This window comes from Festucalex cinctus, chromosome 4, assembly GCF_051991245.1.
Source record: "Festucalex cinctus isolate MCC-2025b chromosome 4, RoL_Fcin_1.0, whole genome shotgun sequence".
NCBI lineage: Eukaryota > Metazoa > Chordata > Actinopteri > Syngnathiformes > Syngnathidae > Festucalex > Festucalex cinctus.
In genome coordinates this window covers 13566016-13589155 of record NC_135414.1, presented here as the reverse complement: position 1 = coordinate 13589155, position 23140 = coordinate 13566016, and the positions used below count along the sequence as shown (strand labels likewise).

Sequence of the window (23140 nt, the reverse complement as noted above, 5' to 3'; positions counted from 1 at the left end):
ATGTATGTAAAATGTAAACGTTTGAGGGTTCAGCCACTAGAGGGTGCAAACGTATGATTTACAGTCCACTGTAGTGAGGGTTGGAGGAAGGGGGACGGATTACTTCCGGGGGCTTCACACGGTAGTGTTTTGCTAAACTAGCCTGCTATCATGAATTAACACCGAATTGTCAAAATTGGATTTGGTGAATGTCTTGGTAAGTAAAACATGCATCGACCCGAATGTCGCCACGTCAATAGACAACAATGAACATTTTGGGCTGTTGGTAACGTTTAATTACGATGATTTTAGTAAGATAATGTACCTAACTGTGTTTGCTACCTTAGCTTTACGATTCATAATTTCTGAAATCTCAGTTTAGAATGTTGGTTAATTTCTTGACATCTGTTTGCTATACTAATGAGGGTTTTTTTTTCGCAGCGCTTTTATGTACAGGAGTATACAGAATGCAAGCGGGGGCGTTCATTTCAGAATTAGGGGGTGAGCCGGTGAGACATTGTTCAGGAGTAAACTTTTATTATCAAAAATAATGTATTATCAAGTTAAGTAGTCTGAACAATGTTTATGTCTCTATACTGTCAATAAGTGGTGTCTGTGCGTGTGTCTGTATGCGTCTCCTCTCTCTGTTGATTTTCATCTTGTTGCATATTTAATGGATGAAAAGTGCTACGAACAAAATTTTATTTAATGTACGTGTGTATCCGCTGCAGTATGACGCTCAAGAGTGTGCAGTCCTACACCATGCACGTACACCATTAATGGTCACGTGGAACAGGTGTCTTAGTTTTAATCAGAATTTGGCATTTCTTGAAAGACCAAGCCGCTATATTCGAAATATCACGCGAAATATCACGCGACCAAACGTGACAAAACAGGTTAGCTGGGTTATTGTGGATGCGTCTATTACTATCAAGAAAACCGGTCGATGAGATGATTGTTTGAAGCAAAATTAAAGTTCCCCTTCGACATTCAGAAGTGCTTATACATCTTTTGCCGAAGGAGATTGTACACTTTATAAGACTTGGACAACATTTCCGGAATTTAGTTGACAAAAAACAACTCAAATATTTAAGGTGAGTAAGGCCAGGTTTTAAAATACATACAAGGTTTATTTTATTTTATTTTATTGTATTTTATCTTATTTTATATTTTTCTATATTTACTGTATTCCTAATGTGGAATGGTTTGACACAGAGGCATGCAGGTGGCGCAGGCATTGGGGAGGTGACCCCAGGGATCCTTACATGTAATAGAAGGGTATCCGCTTTTGATCGAGGGGGCATAAAGCGAAAAATAAAAAAAAACTTTGTTGCTGTGTAATGTCGTGATTTGACGTTACAATGATTATTTCATATTTAGTGTATTTGTACGAGGGCTGGTCAATAAATTAAATTAGTTCCATTAAATTGTCATTTTAAAAATTGACGATTTGAAAATGCTATATCGTGAAATTAGGGTTCTTAAAAATACATTATTTTTCTGTATTATTATAAGCTGTTATTCTTACATTATGGTATAGCCTAATGTTGTGAATTGTAAATTTGCACAAGGGGTAGAATGAGAGATAGGTGGTTTACAAGACATGTTTACAATAATCGCTAACTACTTAATTGTGGCATTTAAGCAAGTAATGCACAAGCTATGGATATTACATTTATGTTAAAACTGATTTATTTATTTTCAATCAATCAAACTTTCTTTAAATGTTTGTTGTGTTCATTACTTCGATTAACATTGTAATCATCTGGAATAACTGAAATAATTGAGATTTTATGGTTTTGGGCATATCGCCCGGCCCAACTTAGTTTGTACTGTATTATGAAAATCCAACTTCTGTGTACTTACTTTTTTGTATCTTATATGTAGTGTAGTATGAAATGTAATATTTTGAATATTTTAACATTAGACATTTTCTGGGCTTTATAACCTATATATGTGTTATTGTAAATCAATCCATTCCATTAATAAATAATAAAAAAAAACATATATTGAAAAGAAATCCACAAATGTGCAGATCTGCTCATGCCGAACGGCAATTATGTGGAGGTCAACTAATTGTTTTGATTAGGGATCAGCGAGTACCGATTCCAGTATCGGTGCCGATTCCATCCTTATTTATTTATTTATTTATTTATTTATTTAAACTTTCTTATGCTAAATGTTTAAAAGTTTGTTGAATAATGTTTTAAGATTGTTATTGTATGTTCTTTTTAGTAAATTTTGTAACCTATTTTCATTTATTTGTTTTCCTCTGAATGTTAACTACTGTTTGTTGATGCTTATGTGTGCTCATGCAACATTTAGGAAAATGTTATATTGGGTTATATAGGTCTTTCAGACTGTGTCATTGTTTTTAGGAAATCTCAAAAGCACTGTCGTGCTTGGTATCGGTGAAGAGTTGAGTACTTATACTAGTATGCGTCTGAAAAAAAGTGGTATTGAACGTCCCAAGTTTTAGTGCTTGTAAAATTGTGTGTGCAGTCACTGCTGATGGAGGGAATATGAACAAAATACATAAATACTGAACACAAGATTGCATACAAATGAATCATTCAACAGCCTGCTTAGTCTTTATTTGTCACTATGTCATTCCAGAGCCTGGCTAGACAGGCAGGTGGCAGACATGTATGCCTCTGGCAAACACAGCTCCCGGGGGCCTGCCCTTATCCCGCGGATGAAAACCAAGCACCGTATATACTACATTACCCTCTTCTCCGTGGTGTTGCTTGGCCTCATTGCCACTGGGATGTTTCAGTTCTGGCCTCACTCTATTGAGTCCACAGCTGACTGGACCGTCGACAAACGCAGTGTTCACGATTGTCCTCTGGTGCGCCTCCAAGTCTCCAGTCCCATTCCTGAGAGGGGAGACCTTAGCTGTCGCATGCACACTTGTTTTGATGTGTACAGATGTGGCTACAACCCTAAGAACCGAATTAAGGTAGTAATAACCCCAGTGAACCACTTCCACAGCACATTTATGTGAGTCGGTGTTGCTTGTTAATGAAAGTTTTTTTTGTTCTTTTCTTGGTTTAGGTTTACATTTACCCACTTCAGAGGTTTGTTGATGAACTTGGGGTTCCCATCAGCAGCACTGGACTTTCTCGCGAATATAATGACCTCCTCAGCGCCATTTCAGACAGCGACTTTTACACGGATGATGTCAACAGGGCTTGTATTTTTATTCCATCAAGTGACGTCCTGAATCAGAACTCCCTGCGAATCAAAGAGACTGCCCAAGCTCTGGCAATGCTTCCAAGGTAAATGTGACGTCTCACGTGCAGGTAAATTCTGTGTGTCCAGTAGTGTAGTAATGCAGATGACAAGTGTGCAAATGTTAAATGTGTGTGTGTGTGGGGGGGGGGGGGGGGGGATTCGTTACCATTTTACCTTCCGCTTTTAGGGTACCACGGCGTTGGGGCTGGGTATTGATTGCAATTTCAATTCACAAGAGTTCAGTTCAATTCGATTTAGATTGTTCCCGATTCGATTGACTTCACTTCAATCCGATATTGATTAATTATATAACATCAATTCTTCTTAACATAATAAAACTCCACAAATATTAAATTCCAAATGCAATTTTGAAGAGGAAAGTATCAACTAATTAATACAAAATACAGCAGACACCATAAAACACTGAAAGAATGCTAGAGATGTGCTTTAAGACGGGTTTTAAAAATGGATAGAGAGGGAGATTGCGTAATATTTAGTGGAAGGTCATTTCAAAGGGAGGGACCGGCAACTTGATCCCCTCTGAGTTTACGCTTAGTCCTTGGTACCTCCAGTCGTGTCTGGTCTGCTGAACTGAGGCACTGGGCAGGCTTGTAGGGGTGGAGGAGCTCACAGAGGTACGGTGGTAGGGCTGTCACTGTCGATTGTATTTAGAATCGATTATTCTATTGATTACTCCATCAAATTAATCGATAATCATTAATAGAATAATGGGATAACATTTTATTTCGTATACCCTTCTCTTTCAAACAAGGATGTGTTTCATATTCCACTTTGGCTTTGGTCAGTTAGATTTTTTTTAACTTGTTAATAAGTAAATTCATCATTGCATGAAGTAGTCCTTTGACTTATGTTTCTGTTTTTTTGTTTTTAAGATGGAACAAGGGGATGAATCATCTACTTTTTAACATGCTGCCAGGGGGCCCACCAGACTACAACACTGCTTTGGATGTGCCCAGAGACAGGTAGCTTGAACATAAACAATCTTACGTACTTACTTATATATATCAAATTGTCAGAAGCACTGGGGGGAAACAATAAATAAGTTAATATTTACTTTTAGTATTTTTCTTTCACAAACGAATCAATGTAGCTAAGTGCATGTCAGTAGGTGCAACATAATTGAAGAGGTTAGTGTTTTTATGTTGAAGTGTCCAATGGCATCCTCAGATGATCTCCTACCAAGGACAATATATTGTTTTTTGTTTTTTAAAGAGAGAGATCTTATAATGGATTGTGTGGTAGGCAGCACAGAGCCAAAAAATGATTGATTGTGTGGACCCTGATGTTTTGGCTGGATCACACAGTCAAAGCAGAACACTCCCGTAAGAAATTATTTCCAGAAGGTGAAGTATATATTTACAAATAGCTACAAATAGATATCCTGTACATTAAAGTAATGGTTGGTGGTTTTAAGTGAGATGATGAACAATATCTTTAGATGTAAGGAATTTCCTGAGCTCATCCAAAGAGTCGATTTGTCATGAAACTTGATTAGAACCAGGTGTGGGGAGGGAGGGGATTTCAGTGTATTGCCTTTTGAGTTGAATTGAATATAAAATAATATATATAATCACTCAAACTAATACTTGACTATACACTGTATAATGGGATGGTAACCAAAAGAACTTTTTTGCAAGTGTGTATTTTTGTTGATGAGTTCTTTGTGTTTTTAAGTGTTGTTCTAGTCAAGGCTGATTGGTCTTTGTTCCAGAGCGCTCCTGGCTGGAGGCGGTTTCTCTACATGGACGTACAGACAAGGTTATGATGTCAGCATCCCAGTTTACAGCCCCCTCTCTGCTGATGTTGAGCTGCCCGAGAGACAGCCAGGGTGAGCTCATTGCAACCATATACTTTGACACTGTGTTTCTAGTCGTGCTTATCTTAGTGCGGTTTATGGAGAGGTTTATTGTGTTTCAAAGATAAATACCAATTGGACAGAATAACTGTTGGAATAAGGCATGACAATGATGTGCAAAGATTGAAGAAACTTCATAATGCAAAAGGATTTGGGTGATAGAAATCTGATTAATGCATAACCATGAACACGAGCACTCACAGAACATGGACGTATGGCTTAAACATTGGCTCACCTGTGACATTTTGGTGAATAAACTTCGAAATGAGGTCAAGTTTTCATCCTAATCCATTGTGGATAAACATTGTGATGTGACGTAACTAAATTCATTTTCCATCTCCGGTCTTCCCTCCTCCAGGCCTCGCCGCTACTTCATCCTGTCATCTCAAACAGCCATTCACCGCGAGTACCGGGCTGAACTTGAACGCCTGAAGGAAGAAAATGGCGAGGCTCTGCTCCTTCTAGACAAGTGTAGCAACCTCTCCCAAGGAGCTGCCTCTGCTCGGAAGCGCTGTTACAAGGGGCAGGTGTATGACTACCCACAGATCCTGCAGGTAAGCACAACTGCCTACAAATATAACTTTTTTTCCAAGATTAAAGTCCAAGTGTCACTGACGGATAATCAATGTTGAACCCCAAAAAATGATCCTCTTCCAATGTCTCTGCAGGAATCCTCCTTTTGTGTGGTCCTGAGGGGTGCACGTTTGGGTCAGGCTGCTCTTAGTGATGTGCTGCAAGCTGGTTGTGTCCCTGTCATCCTCGCTGACTCCTACATTCTTCCTTTTTCTGAAGTTCTTGACTGGAAAAGGTCAGTCGACTTCAGTGTATCTCCCATTAAGCATGAAAGAACTTAGAAGGGGAAGTCAACGTTAAACATTTCTTGACAATAATACGTTATATGTGACCTCACTTGTCTACATGACATGACATTGTGATTAATATTAAATTTGTGGAATATGCGTTATGACGCAAAATCCAGGTGTTTTTATCCATCTCAGTAGGCAGCCATTTTGCCACTTGCTGTCGACTGAAGATGACATCACAGTTCTCAGTACTCGGGCAACGACCAATCACAGCTCACTAGTTTTTTTTTAAGTTGAGCTGTGATTGGTTGTTACCTGAGACCTGAGTAACATTGATGTTGCTCAGTCGACAGCAAGTGGCAAAATGGCCGCCACCTGAGATGGAATAAAACGGCTGGATTTTGCTGCAATATTAACCAGAATACCATATTTAGACTAGTGGGGCTGCATAGAACATGATACTGTCAAGAATTTTTTGGGGGGGTTGACTTCCCCTTTAATTAACAACTCATTCACTCCCAGCCATTTTTACTGAAGCAACCTCATTCACTCATGGCTGTTTTACTGGATTTTGACTGATTTTGCAAGGCCAGCCGAATATTGTGTTCTATTGCTATAAAAACATTGAACCTACCAAAAAAAAGATTAGAGTGTCTTCTTTCATCAGGAAAAAAAGTATATTTCTATCTTTCCGTTTTGCAGCAATTAGCATTAAAAATATGCCTAAATTTCATCATTATTCATAAATCTAGAAATTTAGAAATGTGAGTAAAAGAGGTACTTTTCAACATGACCCTGGTTGATCTCTTTTGCTCTGCTGCCACCTGCTGGCCGTTTCTGTAATTATTGCCATTTCTTCAACCATTCTTCGCAATTGAGAGGCTGCATCAAAGGTTTCTGTACGCTCTCGCAAAAAAAAAAAACAAAACAAAAAAAAACGTATACGGTAAATACGTCTTTGTGACATTTAAAATACAACATATATATGTTTTTGGGAGCAAATAGGTTATGTAGTCTTAATTCATGTACGTTCTGTTGGTTATCTGGCACAGAGCATCGGTTGTTATTCCAGAGGAGAAGCTCTCGGAGATGTACACCATCTTGAAGAGTATCCCGCACAGACAAGTGGAGGAGATGCAGAGACAGGTACTCAAAACAGTAATTGGACACATTTTCATTCTATTTAGTAGCATTTTCACTGAGTAGTAGTTAAATTACAAATGTAAAATTGCATTCAGATAGGCAGCACGTCACACTTACATGCTGCTTTAAAGATAAGCAAACTGCACGTTCGCCTGAGCCCCTAAGCTGGCGCTAATGCAACATGAGTGGTGACCTGGCTGGTTTATGTGTTAGCAGGTATCTAGACCATTAATGGTGACAGTTGCTCATACCATCACCATGAATTTGAAGCTGTTATTTAAAAAAATAAAAATAAAATAAAAAATAACTGCACATGCACATTTTTGCTTTAAACAGAAAGCCTGTCTATTAGTTCCACATTTTCAATTTTATTCTCCTTGTCTACATTTTAAAATGGATAGCAGACATCGAATTTTATGTCTCCATTCATTTGTTGTATCCACCACAACAAACAGAGAATTGATGCTCTTAATTCCCTTATATCAACTTTAGTCCATTTACCAATTATACGACTGAATACTGGTGCTTCTTTTTAACCTGGCCTGTGTGATGAGTTGTGTCAAATTGCGTCTAACAAGATCTGAAACATGGCAAGATTATGCTGTCCAAAGGCCCATGTTGTTAACTTAGAATAAACCCCAATAAACCCAGTCAAAGGCTTAAAAACAACCAATTCTTTTCAACAGCATAACTGCAAACATCTGTGCTGACTTGCATAGTAGCTACCATCCAAAGCTTCTGTTAAGTTTAATGTGCTAGATAGATCTAATATAATTGTGGCAGAGGACTTATGTGTTCTCAAAAGTTTCTAAACAAAATAGAGTATAGTTATATTTGCAAATAAATTGATAATAATATTCATTTTAGCGCTAAGTTATGCAATTACCAGTCTAACCAGCAGAGGGCTCACAAGTCTTTAGATTGAAGCTTTCACTTCATTTCTCCAAGCTACATTGAAATTTAGTTACATTTTTATTGAACATCGAACGTGCAATACAAATTATGAAATAAATGTGAAGGAAGGAAAATAAAAGCCAAAAAGGAAAAGAATTATCAGCAAAGTCAGAATTCATATGTTCAAAGGGAGTAGGAAGAAGTGCAAGAACTTATCTAGTCCTACCCCCATTTTAACTTATATCATGATAATGTACTATAACTTATTATATTTAATAATATATAATTAAAATATAAATAAGAAGCAAATGAAGAAAAAAAAGAATGGAAAATAAACAACGTGCAATTTATAAATATTAGTGTAAGTTATAAACACGTATGCAAAAAAAAAAAAAAGTAAAAGATAAAACAAAGCCCTACATTATACAATTAATTTAATCACAATATGATAAATTTATATTTATAGCTGATTTATATATTTTCGTAGCACTGTGTTTTTAAACCTCTTATTAAATATAGCAAGTGATTCATAGTTTTTCCAATTCAGTTTCATAATTGTTCCACAGAGTAACCCCTTTAACAGAAACACACATTTGCTTTGTGTTTGTTCTTATCATTGTATTTTTTTGTTTGTTTGTTTGTTTGTTTTTGTTTTTTTAAATCACTTGTGACTTTTGGACATAGTTTGCTTTTACAATACGTAAGGCAAGTTTATTTGTATAGCACGTTTCATACACTAGACAACTCGATGTGCACCTATAAGCATCAACAAACAGAAGGTTACAAATTTACTAAAAGAACATACATTGACAATGTTAAAACAAACTTTAAAAACATTGCGTAAGGAAGTTTAAAAAAAATAAAATAAATAATAATAATTGAAATGGGGGGGGGGATGATTTTAAAAAACTAAGTTTTTAACCTGGATTTAAAATCATTAACACCTGGCACTGACTTCACATCTGTTGGCAGCTTATTCCAATTGTGTTGCAGCATAACAGCTAAATGCGGTGTCACCATGTTTACTTCGGACTCTGTAGCAATAGCACTCCAAAAAGTGTTTTGCTAAATGCAACTTTGTACGTGATATTTTAATATTCGGAGGCAATTTTAATACTAATACTCTAATTTGACTATATGTATTGTTAATTTTCATTCGCATTAATTTAGCATCTTCAAAAGTCAAAAGACCATAACTAAAACTAAATTAAAATTTCCTGTCAAAATTAACACTGCATCACATATCCATAAATGAGTAGTTTTAAAGTTAGCTTGTGTCCTTATTTCCATCTATCAGTTTACACAAGACAAGTCGAATTTTGCTGGTAAACGTACATCCAAAAATAGTGGTGGCTCGGAAGTATAGACTGTAAAGCCATGTTGGTTTATAAAAGATGACGTCATGATTCTTCATATCAGCCTAATGATAATCTGGTCGAGAATTATCTACATTTTTGTTGACCTCCTTTTGACTCTGAAAACACATGCAGTCTAAATAGCCAAACATAATCTTGGGTCAAGATAATTCCTTCTCATTAGGACCATTACGACACCGAATACTGAATCATCATTGAATTATATAGCCAAATCAATAATGCAGTACAATACAATTTCACTGTCAAGGTGTTTGGGCACAATTTTATCAGCTGAAGCTGTTTTATTGAAAATGTGTACTCGTTTGTTTTAACCACAAGAAATTGATTGCAGGTGTTCAGTGAATTCTCATTTTTGACTGTGTTGAGTTGGAAGAAAATGCATTTGTGTGTGTGTGACAGAGAGCACAGGTAAAAGTAAAATGTTGATTAATGTGGAACACAGTGAGCAACTGTCATGTGGTTCAGCTGCTGTTTTTGATTAAGTCCAAATCACTAATGATTGCCTGGTTCTCGCCACGGCTCACTCAGTGGCTGGCAGATCTGCTCTGGAGGTGCACTCATCTGTCACATACTTGACAAGTAGATTTAAACAAAGACTTCTGTACTCCCAACTGTTTCTGCTCATGACTTTGACCTCTTCCCTAATGATTTAAATGGCAAAAAAGGGACGGGCTGCTCTTGAGCTCAGAGTTTTGGTCCACTATTAAGTCCTTATTAACAATTTGCACATATTTACAGTTAGATGTGTTTTTGTATTGGAAGTCATGGGATCGGTTACAATGCTTTTTTTTTTTTTTTTTTTTTTTTTTTTTTTTTTAAATGGGCTTTTGTTATTCATAAATTTATTGACGGTATGTTTATCATTCAAGGGTTAAAAAGTTCAACAAGGACAAAAGGGTTAACACTTGTACGTGGTTTATTAAATGTTGCATTTCAAATGCAAAAAAATAGTCTTCTTCATTCCAGCTCATAAAAAATAGGGGCGCGGGAAGGCTGCGGGTCGTTCCTTCAGGCCGGCACAGTTTTCTTACATCCTCCTCCCAGTCAGAAAAGAAAACTTTCATCACTGGCTGATTTATAAAGTGTTGGGATTCCCCCAGGAGATTAGAAAGTCTTTTTGGATTTTCCTTGCCGCTCAATGATCTATTTAATGTGTTATATGATGCAGCAGCATACTCAAACATGTGGGTTGAGAAAAAATTGTCGCATGGTCACCAGATACAATTAGCCGCCTGAGACCACAATTTCACCAGCATAAGTCAACTAGCTTTACAAAGGACAACTAAATATTAAGGTTGTTTGGCTCAAGTAAAAAAACAAAAAACAAAAAAAAAAAAAAACTCATTCATTCCTTAAAAGTGTTACTAAATCATCCTTAAAACTAAACACACACACCCTAAAATGGCAGTATATCATACATATGCCAATATAAAATTGTTTCACTTTATTTAATTTTTTATATACCGTACTGCTGTGTTCAGAATATTCAGGGTCATTTCATTAATTTGTCTAAAAATATAAGCTAAACATGTACACTTTTTTTTAATGTACTGTGGCACCAATCAGGTATAAAATTATGACTATAAAAATAGCTGGTGTAATTATTAATCAATGAATCAATTTATTTTTTATGTTCAATGTAAATGCAAAAGCTTCCTATAATTATCCTACTGGCAATTATTTAGACATCTCTGTAGTGCTACAAAATCACCATATTATTTGGTCAGTATTATTTATTGATAACTTCTGTCTTGTAAATTTTTAACAATTGAACTGAGAGACTAATAGTAATTGGTTTTAATTATTTTTTTTCTTCTCCACTGAAATGTTTCTTAATTAAGCTTCAATATTATATCGGCGAGCATCCTGTGCACTGATGTACCGTAGATATTAAAATTAAATCATTGCTCTAATTGTCAGAATCAACATTTTTAAGGAGTGCATGATCACTCTGAGGCAATTAGTCGATTGCAGGGATAATTCTTTCATGGAAAAAAACCCAAAACAAAACCTAGAAAAGAATTCATTTTAAAAGGGTTGATCCATGAGGTTTAAGGTAAGCTGGGGTCAAAGGTCGACATTTGTTGGTACATTGGTAATTATAATGAATGGAAGATGAACTTTGAGATGCCGGTGGAATTGGTGCATTCAACTAATATAACATTAAGATAAGGCTATCTCAACATCACAGTGGAGTCAAATGCAATTTTCAAATACAAAGGCTGCAATTTGGTAAAAAAAAATAAAAAAATGACAAAAACGTCTGCTTCATTTTGGTTGTTTGATAAGCACAAAGAACATTTATGTATCACAAATTTGATACTGTTGATGATTGTAATACAGATGACTATTGTCGGGAAGAGGATCTTTAAAAAATAATCACATACTCACATATGAAATCACAATCACAATATTGATGGGAAAAAAAAAATCAATATTGTGCAGCCCAAGATTTTTTTTTTCTTTCAACGTGTACAAAATACTAACACTGGCAATGAATTGTCATTTCCTCTTACCATTAAAAAAAAAAAAAATCGGAAAAAATCTGTGAAATGGAATGGAGAATGAATGAATGTATTTATGTGATCTCTCTTAAGAGAATCTTGATTCTCAAACAGATCAATGTGGTGAGATTGAGAAAGATAAATAAAAAGTGTTCTTCTCTTTTTAAAACTTTCATAACGTGTGTATTTGATACGGTAAATGTTTGTACGCATGTATTTCATTGGAAATCCACGAGTGAAGTTTGCGGTGACTAGGTAATGGGTATGTGTTTTTATTTTTTATTTTTATGGTAAAATGTGAAGACATGTATTTGATTTGTTTGTAGGCACGCTGGTTCTGGGAAGCCTATTTCAGCTCCATGAAGGCCATTGGTCTGACTACACTCCAGATCATCAACGACCGCATCTACCCGTATGCCGCAAATACATATGAGCAGTGGAACAATCCAACTGTTGTGGTATGTAACTGTGTAGTCTGTTTACATACATCTTAATATAATCAAATTTAAAAGACTGATTATTTGCAAATATGCGCCAAATCTGTGATAGCGGAGCATTTCATGTCCTCATCAGGTCGCCCTGCTGATTTTCTGTTTTCTGTTCAAAAACTATTTTTTCTAGTGAAGCCATTCGTTGTCCATTTGGATGTATGCTTTCGTTTAGGTCATTGTCATGCCAAAGGCTGAAATGTCTTTCCAGCTTTCTTCCCGATACTTAATGTTTTAGTGTCAGACGCCCAGACTACTCTGATGTTTGAAGGCTTTCGGGACCAAATTACCCCGTCGTGATTCAAGCCCCAGATTCAGAAAAATTACCCCAACATGACACTACTGTCACCATCCATCACTTTGAGTATGGCCCACTCTTTTTGTAATATACAGTGAATGAATATAAGTTCAAACTCAGTCTCATCTAACCAAAACAGACACAGACTTTTGAAAGAGTATGTTTTTTGGGGGAAAAAAAAGAGCAGAGCTTATTTTTTTTCTTCTTCTTTGTAGAATGAAGAATAGAGATCATTGTCACATGTGGTAAACAACTAGTGCTTGCCAAAAATATTCTGCAATGAGTTGACTTTAATGTTGCCGTTGGCCTCTTGGCAGGCACTATGACCGGTTTTCTTGGCTTTTCATCAGTTTGGAGGACTTAACTTCTCAGCTATGTCACTGTTGTGCCATGTTTTATCTTCAATTCTTTTATGATGGTCCAAGTTCACGTTGAACATTGATATAGTCAAATTCTGCAACACTTCAGGAGTCCATCCATCCATCCATCCATCCATCCATTTTCCAAAACGCTTATTCCTCGGGACATTTTGTGCCAGCCATTCAGGTTTTTTATTTTCCATATTTGATTTTTTTCTTCAAGCAAAAGCAGTACTGAGCAAATTATTAGACCACAAAAATGAGAAAAGCTTTAATGTAAACTCTAGCTAAAGGGTTTTAACTAGGGGTGTCAGGCGATTAAAATTTGTAATCGTAATTAATCACAACTCAATAGTTAACTCACGATTAATCACAAATGTTATATTTGTTCTAAATACAATGAAATGGACAATAAAAATAGATTTTCCATGTTTTCATACTCTTGTTAACATAAAAGTGGGAAAAAAGGTTAAACTAATATAAATACAGCAGCATCTTTTAGTCATTCAGACCGAAATTTCATAAAAATTAAATAAATGTGTGATATTGATTTGTGTTGAGGTAAATTTTCTGCCACTAGATGGCATAATTGTATTTGTAAGACATTGGTGACAGCTCAGGGCATTTTTCTTTTCATATTAAGAGCTATCTAATCTTTAACATGAAGTCACTTGTGAAATTGTGCACATTTTTAAAATTGTAAAATACAACTTGACCCCAGTCTCCACAAATATATGCATTATTGTCATATTTAATACTGAAAAATTATGATATGGGCATGTGGACTGGAATTCCCCCATTACAGGCTTTCCAAGTAAGGGACGGTCATTAATCGCGCGTTAAAAAAAATTAGTGGCGTTAAAGGAACTTTAAATTAACTCAAAATTAACGCACTAATTTTGACACCCCTAGTTTTAACATTTTGAAGCTAAATGAAGAATTTCTACCTTTTCTACCCAAGTTTGAGCCGACTCACTGGGCTTTATAAGAAGTAAAAAATATACGATTCTATTACAGAATCTGAGTAAAAATCAATATTAAGCTGTTCGAAAATAGTTGTGCAATTTTTTAAAACTTAAAAATGAAATTAAACTGAAAAATGCATGAGGTTTCCCCGTGACTCACACAACTGCAATACAGTATTTAGATATATGACCACCGTTTTGGAATGTTGTTGATTTTATTATGGACTTTCACGAAAATAAGAGAACAGTGTGTAATACAGTAACTTGTGGGAAAAAAAACAGAGAAATGATAGCCAGCAAATATAAAAGAAAGAGGAAAAAAACGGTAAAACATAGTTAGAAATAGATAATAAATCATAAACTTAGACTTATACAAGTTGTGAACCAGCTCAGGACCGTTGGACTACATAACACATAATACAGTGCATATGTAAGGCCATTGTTTTTTTTTTTTGTTGTTGTTTTTTTTTTTGTAGCACCTCACAAGCAATGTGTGAGTTTGATATACACCAAAAAGGCTCTGGAGTAGTTCTAAATGAGGAGGATGCCTCCATGGCGGCAGGAGAAAAGGTTCTCGCATGTCTGAGGCGGTCTGTTTGTGAATGATAAGATGGGTGTTTTGCATTCATGTGGTTGTGAAAGTTTGTGGCTGCACACAACTTGGCATTGCGGCCATATCTTTGGAGCCTCGTCTCTCTTGTCTGAAGTCAGTGGGGAGTCTTGATTGAGAGAAAATGCGAGTGTTTGTCTCTGAACCAAATCTGGCAGGTGTACAGGAACATTCACATACTCTTGTACAGAATTATTAGTTGTTCAGTAAAGTAGTGCTGTCTTTGCACAACATTTGCTCCTTGGTTTGTCCTGACCAATTGCGTTGAGGTAAAGATTTTTGGTCGTTCCTGTCTGAGAGAAAGTTGAAGTGTTTTAGGGATCAATTCAGTGAGTGAATGGTGAGAAGAACTTGAACAGAACACAAAATAAATCAGCCAGAGAACCACCCCGCCGACCCCCTCACCTCATGTAGTCTTTTAGGCTGCTAATTGAAAGCACATTTTCCAGAATTGCTGGTGCTGTTACTCTGCCTTTCCAGAATGAAGGACAGGCTGCTTTTTGTTTGGGACTTGTGAGTAAAGGGTTTACTCTTGAGGTTGAGGCCTCTCAGGCTTTAAGATGTTTTGGTCTTTACAACTGTGTTTTGGCTATCAATTAAGCTGTGGAGTAAATTGAAGCTTTTTCCGCATTGATAAGCATCTTAAAAGTAAGGAGTGTACATGTTGGTTTTCTGGTCGTACTTCCCATTGAAGTTTTTAAAAAATTGTTCTGCCTTAGCTGTTCACAATGGGTACTCCTGCAAGTCTTTGGCCAATAGTTTGGAGTGCAGTTTCATTTTTCAGCCATAGGTGGCAGTAGCAATTTGTAATTCAATTTTCTGCATTGAGCAGCTTAAATGTGAACTTTTTTTTTTTTTTTTTTTTAAGAATCAAAGAACTTGTATAAAGATGATTCAGCTGTTAAATTTATCTGAAGTAATCTACAGATGTCTTTTAATCTAATTTATTTAGTTTTGACAAATAACTGAAGAGGTTTTTGTCATGAGTATGTGTCACATACGTGTTACTTTAATTATTTCCCCATCTACTTGTTTGACAATGTGAGAACAACCACAGGGAAGTTTCCACTTGCCAGTAAAGGACAGTTTTACTGGTGCTTTGTAACGGATGTTGTATAAAAGGCAGTGTCTGTGGAAAGTGCCATATTATCGTAGCTCCACTCTGGATAAGGACTTCAACAATGCCAAAGATTTATTGTCCTTTTTCAGCAGCTTTTCACTGCAACTGGAGTGGAACACTTTTTCATTTTGATGTGATCCCGACAGCCGTGTTGTTTGTTTACAAGGCCTTCCTGTTTTGGAATATCATTTAAGTGTGTTTGTATTGTTGGACTATGTTACTTTCCATGTCAAAATGATGGTTATGATAATGATCTGTTTTTGGTACTTTGAAAGCTCACCTGTTGGGGTCAGTGAAAGTCCCACATTTTATAGGCCATTTTAATGGGGTGCAATGAAAGAGGAGTACCACTTTGAAGATAGACAGTCGTTAACTACCAGGCAAACTCGCATCCCTTGTTTTCCAGATTTCAACTTTACTTAAATGATGTCGTCTCATGCTTCTTGGCCGCATCAATTGAGCACCACAAGGCTTGTCGATATTTGAGAGGAGATAGTCAGCCTTGTTGCAAATTCACATCAAGTCTTGTCATGATTTCTTGCTTCTGTCAGGTTTATGTGATGGACTTGGCCAATGTTCTTTGCCCAGCTTCTTCGCCCTCATGGGACTTTATTGAATGATTGCTGCATGCTAATAAAATCCATCATGTGAAAGAAACTGCAGTTGATGTCACTGTCTTGTGAAGGACGTGCTGTAAATCACAGGAAAACATGCATGTGTTTACACTATAGAACATTTTGCTTACAAATATATTTATGAAATTGCCAAACCAGGTTCCTCATAATGTGTTTTTGGCTTCTGTCTTATTTAGAAGTGGTCCAGTGTGAACAGTCCTCTCTTCTTGCCACTTATCCCACCAAGAGCGCCCGGGTTCACAGCGGTGGTGCTGACCTACGATCGCGTCGAGAGTCTTTTCAGAGTCATCACAGAAATTTCTAAAGTTCCTAGCGTGGCTAAATTGCTGGTGGTGTGGAATAACCAGAACAAGAGTCCTCCTGAGGGTGAGTGAGTATATTCATTCACGCAACCACGGATGGCGAGCTCCCGCAATGTCACGTTAAGTGCACTACGGTAAAACATGGAAAATGTGTGAACAGGAAAACGGCTTGCCACTTCTCTATCAGTTTGAGTTGAAAGAAAGTTTCGTGGGGACACCTAATGTAATGTTAAAGAACATCTGAGCCAGCAGCAGACTGTTGTATGTGTCATTTGTCACAATAAGCTTAGAATTTCTTGCCCCTCTTCTTTATGTAGAAATACAAATAGTAAACCACTTTTAACTAATTCGCTCCGAGCCATTTTCACAGAAGCAATCCCGTTCGCTCCTGGCTGTTTTACTGGATTTGGACTGATTTTGCAAGGCCCACAGAATATTGTGTTCTATTGCTATAAAAACATGGAACCTATCAAAAGAAAGATTTAAGTCTCTTCTTTCATCAGGAAAAACAATATTTCTATCTGTTTCCATTTTGCAGCATTTGGCATTTGAAAATAGTTAAGTTTCATCAATATTCACATTCCTGTTGAAAACAGTGGGGCAAAAAGCTTGTTGCAACATGGCCCTGGTTGATCTCCTTTACTTTGCTGGCACCTGCTGGCTATTTGTGTAATAACTAGCCATTTCTGTAACCGTTCTTTGCAGTTGAGAGGCTGCATCAAAGCCTTCTGTATGCTCTAGCATTAAAAAATAAAACAAAAACGTATAAATACGTCTTTGGGACACTTAAAACATTTTAAAAAAATGTATTTATACGTTTTTGGGAACAAATGAGTTAACCTCTCTTACTCCATAGTTGGCACAGTGTCTGATCTTGACCAGAAATCAAATCAACCCTGAGTTGACTAATATAGTGAAGTTGTGGTAACACTTTGAAGTGCGCTCTCCTGGCTGCGTGTTGCCTTTTCATCAGAGGCGTCAGCGGCGCCTGGCAAGAGTGGCATGACCCATTAGAATTAACGAGGGGCCATTGACAGGTCAGACTCTCAGGTCTCAGTAAAGTACATGGGAAGTTGAATGGCTGGCTTGAGGGTCGTGATTACTTTACATGGAATCTGTAATTTTACTTACACAGCAGCTGGAAATCTCTGAACACATTACAACATGCCATCGTTTCTATCCTAAAACTGGATTAAAGGCTTTCATTTAACAGAAGCACTATGCTCTTATGTAAAAGCCAGTTTATTAGAAAATTACCAAATTATTATTTTGCTATCTCTTCTCAGAATCTCTTTGGCCAAAGGTTGGTGTGCCACTTAAAGTTGTGCGCACCAAAGAGAACAAGCTGAGCAACCGCTTCTTCCCCTACGACGAGATTGAGACCGAAGCTGTGTTGGCCATCGATGATGACATCATCATGCTGACATCTGATGAACTGCAGTTTGGCTATGAGGTGAGCAAGTCTGAAACAACCTCAACCAATAGTTTCCCATTTTTCTACTGATGCCATCTTGAAGGGCCAGGAAGCATTTCCTCGTGATCACACGCCTTCGTTATTGGAGAAGATTAGAGTCACATTACAGGGCTTTGACTGCTTGCTGTTCGTGACGAATGATGATGGCCTCAGAGCCTACAAATGCCCCCTGCACTCACCTGACTGCATTTAGAAGCAATTTAATAAAATTGTAGCCAGTTTAAGGAGAATTAGAAAGAATTAGAAGCAGCGCAGTAGAAGAGTTGACACTTAGTAGCTGTGTCTTTCAAACAATATATTTTACTGCATTGTAAAGCCACTCTTCTGAAATGTTGCTACAATTTTATCCAGCCTCACCTCACATTTTTCCAGGCCATTGCCCTTTCTGTAAGAAGCATGGACAAATATGTTTTCTGCTAAGTGGTACATTATTATTATTATTATTATTATTATTATTATTATTATTATTATTACATAGTCTATAATGCCCTAATACAGTTTGGAACAGTTCAGCCCTATTAGGCCGTACAATATGGCGCCACCAGCCACCCTGATTAAATACGTTTCTCTCACAACAATCGCGTGACCATACAAACAGCTCGTAAATGACATCCCATCAATTTGTCGTGCTGCTTATCAAGAAAATATGTTATATTTTTTTTCTTCCACAGAATGAGGAAATAGGAGGAGTTTTTCATTTCTCCAACATTTTGAATGTTCAAGACCATATATCAGTGTTTTGCAATTATTCTCTGTTACCTTTCTGTTTGAACTATGTAGATGATACTGGAAAAACATTTCATAAAAATCAATAAATAATAAATATAAAGTTATCAGCAACATTAAATCAGGAACACAATATTTAAAACACTTAAACCGACAAAACAAGAACAAATAAGGGAATTTATGCATTTTTTTAATTAAGTAAAATTAAGCTTTTTAATCAATATGAGAATTTACATTGCACAGCAATTCAAAGCAAGTTATTGTCCTCCCAGCATGCCTCCATAAACAAATGTGGGGGATCGGTCACATGATGTCCAGAGCCCTATACTCCCTTGGCATACGCTGACAATGAGCATCACTGCCCCCCACTGTACTATTAGTACAATTACACTGACCTTGTACGGTCAAAACATGGAAAAAAAGACAAATATATGATTTTGATTGTGATGCGTGCAATATGTTCAATAAATCTGGGACAGGGGCAACATTTAGGAAGCTGGAGACTTTTTAATTTGAGTGTGATAAAGTCTGCTTACATCACAGAACTTGGGGTGCTTATGTGTTTTTGTTATAATAGTATATTGGTCCGATCAAACGGCTGCTCTATATCTCCACACTACTTTCATTGCTCTGTACTAAAAGTTGTGTTAACCCTCATGGCTTTTGACTGTGGAAATGCTAACCATACTGAATTATTCAAAGAAAGCATCAGTTAGCATTTGCGATGACCCTGGATGATTGTCTAAACTTGACTGAATAATCCCCATTTTGTTGAGTTGAGCTTCTATCCCGACACCTCCCACAGGTATGGAGGGAGTTCCCCGACAGGCTTGTGGGTTACCCGGGCCGACTGCACCTGTGGGACCATGAAATGGGAAAGTGGAAGTACGAGTCGGAGTGGACCAACGAGGTCTCCATGGTCCTAACGGGCGCTGCTTTCTACCACAAGGTGGGCCAGTAGTTGCCATTTTCACAAAAGATTCCTTCTGAACGGGTTTCATTATGTTTGGGGATCAAATGACATTTGGTTGGAGTGGGGGAGCAGTTTCCTGTAGATGGCAAGATTACGTTGATGGATGAGCAGAAAGTTGCTGGCTGGCCAAGGTTATCGCACCTCCTGTCAGCTCACGCGCTCGCTCGGCCTGGAAGCAAATTCAACCGCAACTGCTTCATTCTTTTGAAATCAGCATTTTCATGTCACTCTTTCTGTTGCAGTACTTCAACTACTTGTACACATACAAGATGCCAGGAGACATCAAGAACTGGGTGGACGCACACATGAACTGTGAAGATATTGCCATGAACTTTCTGGTGGCCAACATTACTGGCAAAGCCCCCATAAAGGTACGTTCATCTCTTTCGGGGCTTATAGAATGGGAGGTGGAAGTGAAGACAGACAGAGCGGACTAACATCTCTGGGTCCCATCAGTTGTCACCCTAACACTTGACTGCTTGGCCCCCTCATCCAGGTGTAGGGGCCCGAGCTCAAGTCCTGCCTTAACCTTCCTTATCAGGGACGGGGGTGGACTCCCCCTCACCCGTCTCACACAGGTTCTTTCAGAAAGTCTTTCACGTCCTTCCCTTCTCTCCCCCAACATCCACTGTCATACATCGTCACTCTGCTCAGGCAACATTCTCCCCACTGCGCATGCGTTCATTCCGCCTGAAGTGGCAGGCTTATTTCAACAGACAGGACTGTTTATTAGCTTGAAACTCAACTGACATTTGGGGTTGTGATTTTGTTTAGGTGACCCCCAGGAAGAAGTTCAAGTGTCCTGAGTGTACCGCCATCGATGGGCTGTCCCTGGATCAGACGCACATGGTGGAGAGGTAATGCAATTATCTAACACAGAAGGTGAATATTTAGTTTGATCATGATCCCAACACAAAATTTAGAACCTTCATCTTTAATGCACACCTGCAAATTTGCAGATCCTCATTCGCTAATTCACCTATTTGTGTTTTGTTCTGTTTTCTTTTTGTCTTTTTTTGTCCTCGTTACTTGAGTAGTTTTTTTCACTACTTTGTACTTTCCTGAGTATTTACTTTTTACACTACTTTTCACTTTTGTCCGTTACATTTTAATATGAGTAGCTGTACTTTTTACGTGATACATTTTCAAAATGAGGTTGTGACCTGGAAGAAAGCGCAACATCACTGTCTCCTGGGTCCACCAATCATTTGAAGCGTTCCACACGCTTCCCTACATCCCAGCTTTGTGATTGGCCCTACGACACGCTATCACATGACGTGCAATTGGCTCGATTAGAACAACCCGTAAATATGAGGGCAATGCGCGCCCGCCGCCACTACAGAGGATAATTTGAACTTGAAAAGAAGAATGCTGCAGAGTGCAAGTCAACAATATGAAAGATGGTTCAATCATGTCAGTGAGGACTGAGGAGTGGACCAGCAACGCAGGGCAAGTCAAGAGTCAACTGGCCGATGTGTTTTGCTCCATTAGCTAATGTCCTTCAAATTGACGGAGGAGGAAACATCCGGTAAAACTATGTTTTACTTCTACCTGTCAAGTACATTTCAGAGCCTGTACTTTTTTACTTGGGTGATTATTTGAGTCAGTACTTGTACGTTTATCAAAGTTGTTTTTTTACACAAGTAATTGTACTTTTACTCAAGTAGAGAATGTCAGTACCTATCTGTGTAAGTTATGGACAGGTCCATTGTGCATCTCGACCAGAAGTTAACTGAGATGGGCTGAACTCACCGTGTCATAAAATGACAAATGTATAGAAAATAGTCCCTTTATAAACCAAAATATTAGAAACTGCTCACAATATGTTGCACCTCTGGCACTATTTGTTAAAACTGCGAATTAGGTCAAAAATTTCATCTGGTAGGCAACTTGGACGCAAAGTTATTCACCCATTGAATGTGACGATGACCTGCGATACTTGAACTCAAATGTTTTTGTTTATTCACTAGGTCAGAGTGCATCAACAAGTTTGCATCCGTTTTCGGCACCATGCCTCTGAAGGTGGTGGAGCACCGGGCCGACCCAGTTCTCTACAAAGACGACTTCCCGGAGAAACTCAAGAGTTTCCCCAACATCGGCAGCCTCTGAGCACATTCGTGTTTGGTGATTATCACAGATTCAGCAGACGCACTTGACTTTTTTTGATGTCATGTCTTCACTTGGACTGTGGTTTTATGTTCCCTTCACCTCTTTTACGTTTGATTTAAATGCTGGTTTGCTTCGGCTTTCTTCCACCTGGTTGTTACTCGTGACTGATCAGAGATCCTCACTGATCGCCAGCTATTATGGGATCAATGCATGCGTACATGTTTGCATATCAATTTTGCTCCAGGAATGATTAATAGTGGTAATTTATGATTCCATATTTAACATGTTCAAACCATTTTGAGGTTTCGCCTCTTGTCAGGCCACAGTTGTAAATAAGAATTTTCTTCTTAATCCGTTTTGCCTGGCTAAATAAATATTAGCTGTAAATGGGAAAAAAAAAAAAAGTTTGGTCTGCTGTAAGGTCTTTCTTGCCAAATCAACTGTATAGTTAGTTAATGCTTCTATGTTAGCTTCATAAAAACACGTCAAGTTCCCTAATTGGACAAAGCTGCTGTAAAATCTAATATTTAGATTTTCTGTTGGTCACAAAGTTGTTGTTGAGTTACTGGATTGTTTTCCGTGCATGTGATGAAATGATGTCAAATTGCTCGTTGTGTTCGACACATCTTACAGATCAATGTATACTGACGTGTTCGACTTGGTGCATCCAATTGTTGATGTTATGTTATTTATCCAGTTAAGTTTTCTGTCTGGCTATCCTTTCTATCCTTTGTTTGATGTTAAAGATTTTTAAAATGTAACCATTGCCTTGCATTGCCTTTTGTCTTGTTCTCATATCTGTAAGGCCATTGTAGCCGATTTGCGTTGTATAACAGATAGCGTGTTATTCCTAACTTTGTAATATAAAATAAAATGAAAAGTTCAAAAACAAGTCTTCTTGCCCGGTTTCTCCATTGTGTACACAATGTGATTGTTCAAAGATGATGCAAGTTTTATTTATATTTTGCTATCCGCCTTTACTTGGAATCTGTGAAGGTTCAAATCAGCCGCCATGACATTGTCAACCCCCCCCCACCCTCGCCTCCCCAGCCTGTCACCTGTTGTTAATATAGGCTGCCTAATCCACCCTGTTCAATGTCAGCAGTTCAAAAGACTGCAGTTCGTATTTTTGTCGTCTTCATTTAGCATCACACTTGCACTGTGCAATCTCATTTCATGACGATGAAGACGCGTGTCCCTTCAAAGATACTGAAAGGATCTTGGAATGAGACAATATTTGGGATTCATAGAGGTAATGCAGTTACATACTGG

General features: G+C 37.6%; 1 protein-coding gene across 1 annotated transcript; it reads left to right on the top strand.

Moving 5' to 3' along the window:
- The first annotated feature begins 55 nt into the window (after positions 1-55).
- Positions 56-22760, top strand: ext2 (exostosin glycosyltransferase 2). Its single transcript, XM_077519039.1, has 15 exons — positions 56-196; positions 2596-2938; positions 3034-3257; positions 4107-4196; positions 4946-5062; positions 5448-5643; positions 5758-5897; positions 6945-7038; positions 12136-12267; positions 16461-16650; positions 17873-18039; positions 19592-19735; positions 20002-20130; positions 20534-20616; positions 21730-22760. Exons 2-15 carry the CDS (start codon positions 2624-2626, stop codon positions 21866-21868), a joined length of 2160 nt encoding a protein of 719 aa, XP_077375165.1. The 5' UTR covers positions 56-196; positions 2596-2623; the 3' UTR covers positions 21869-22760.
- Positions 22761-23140: the final 380 nt, after the last annotated feature.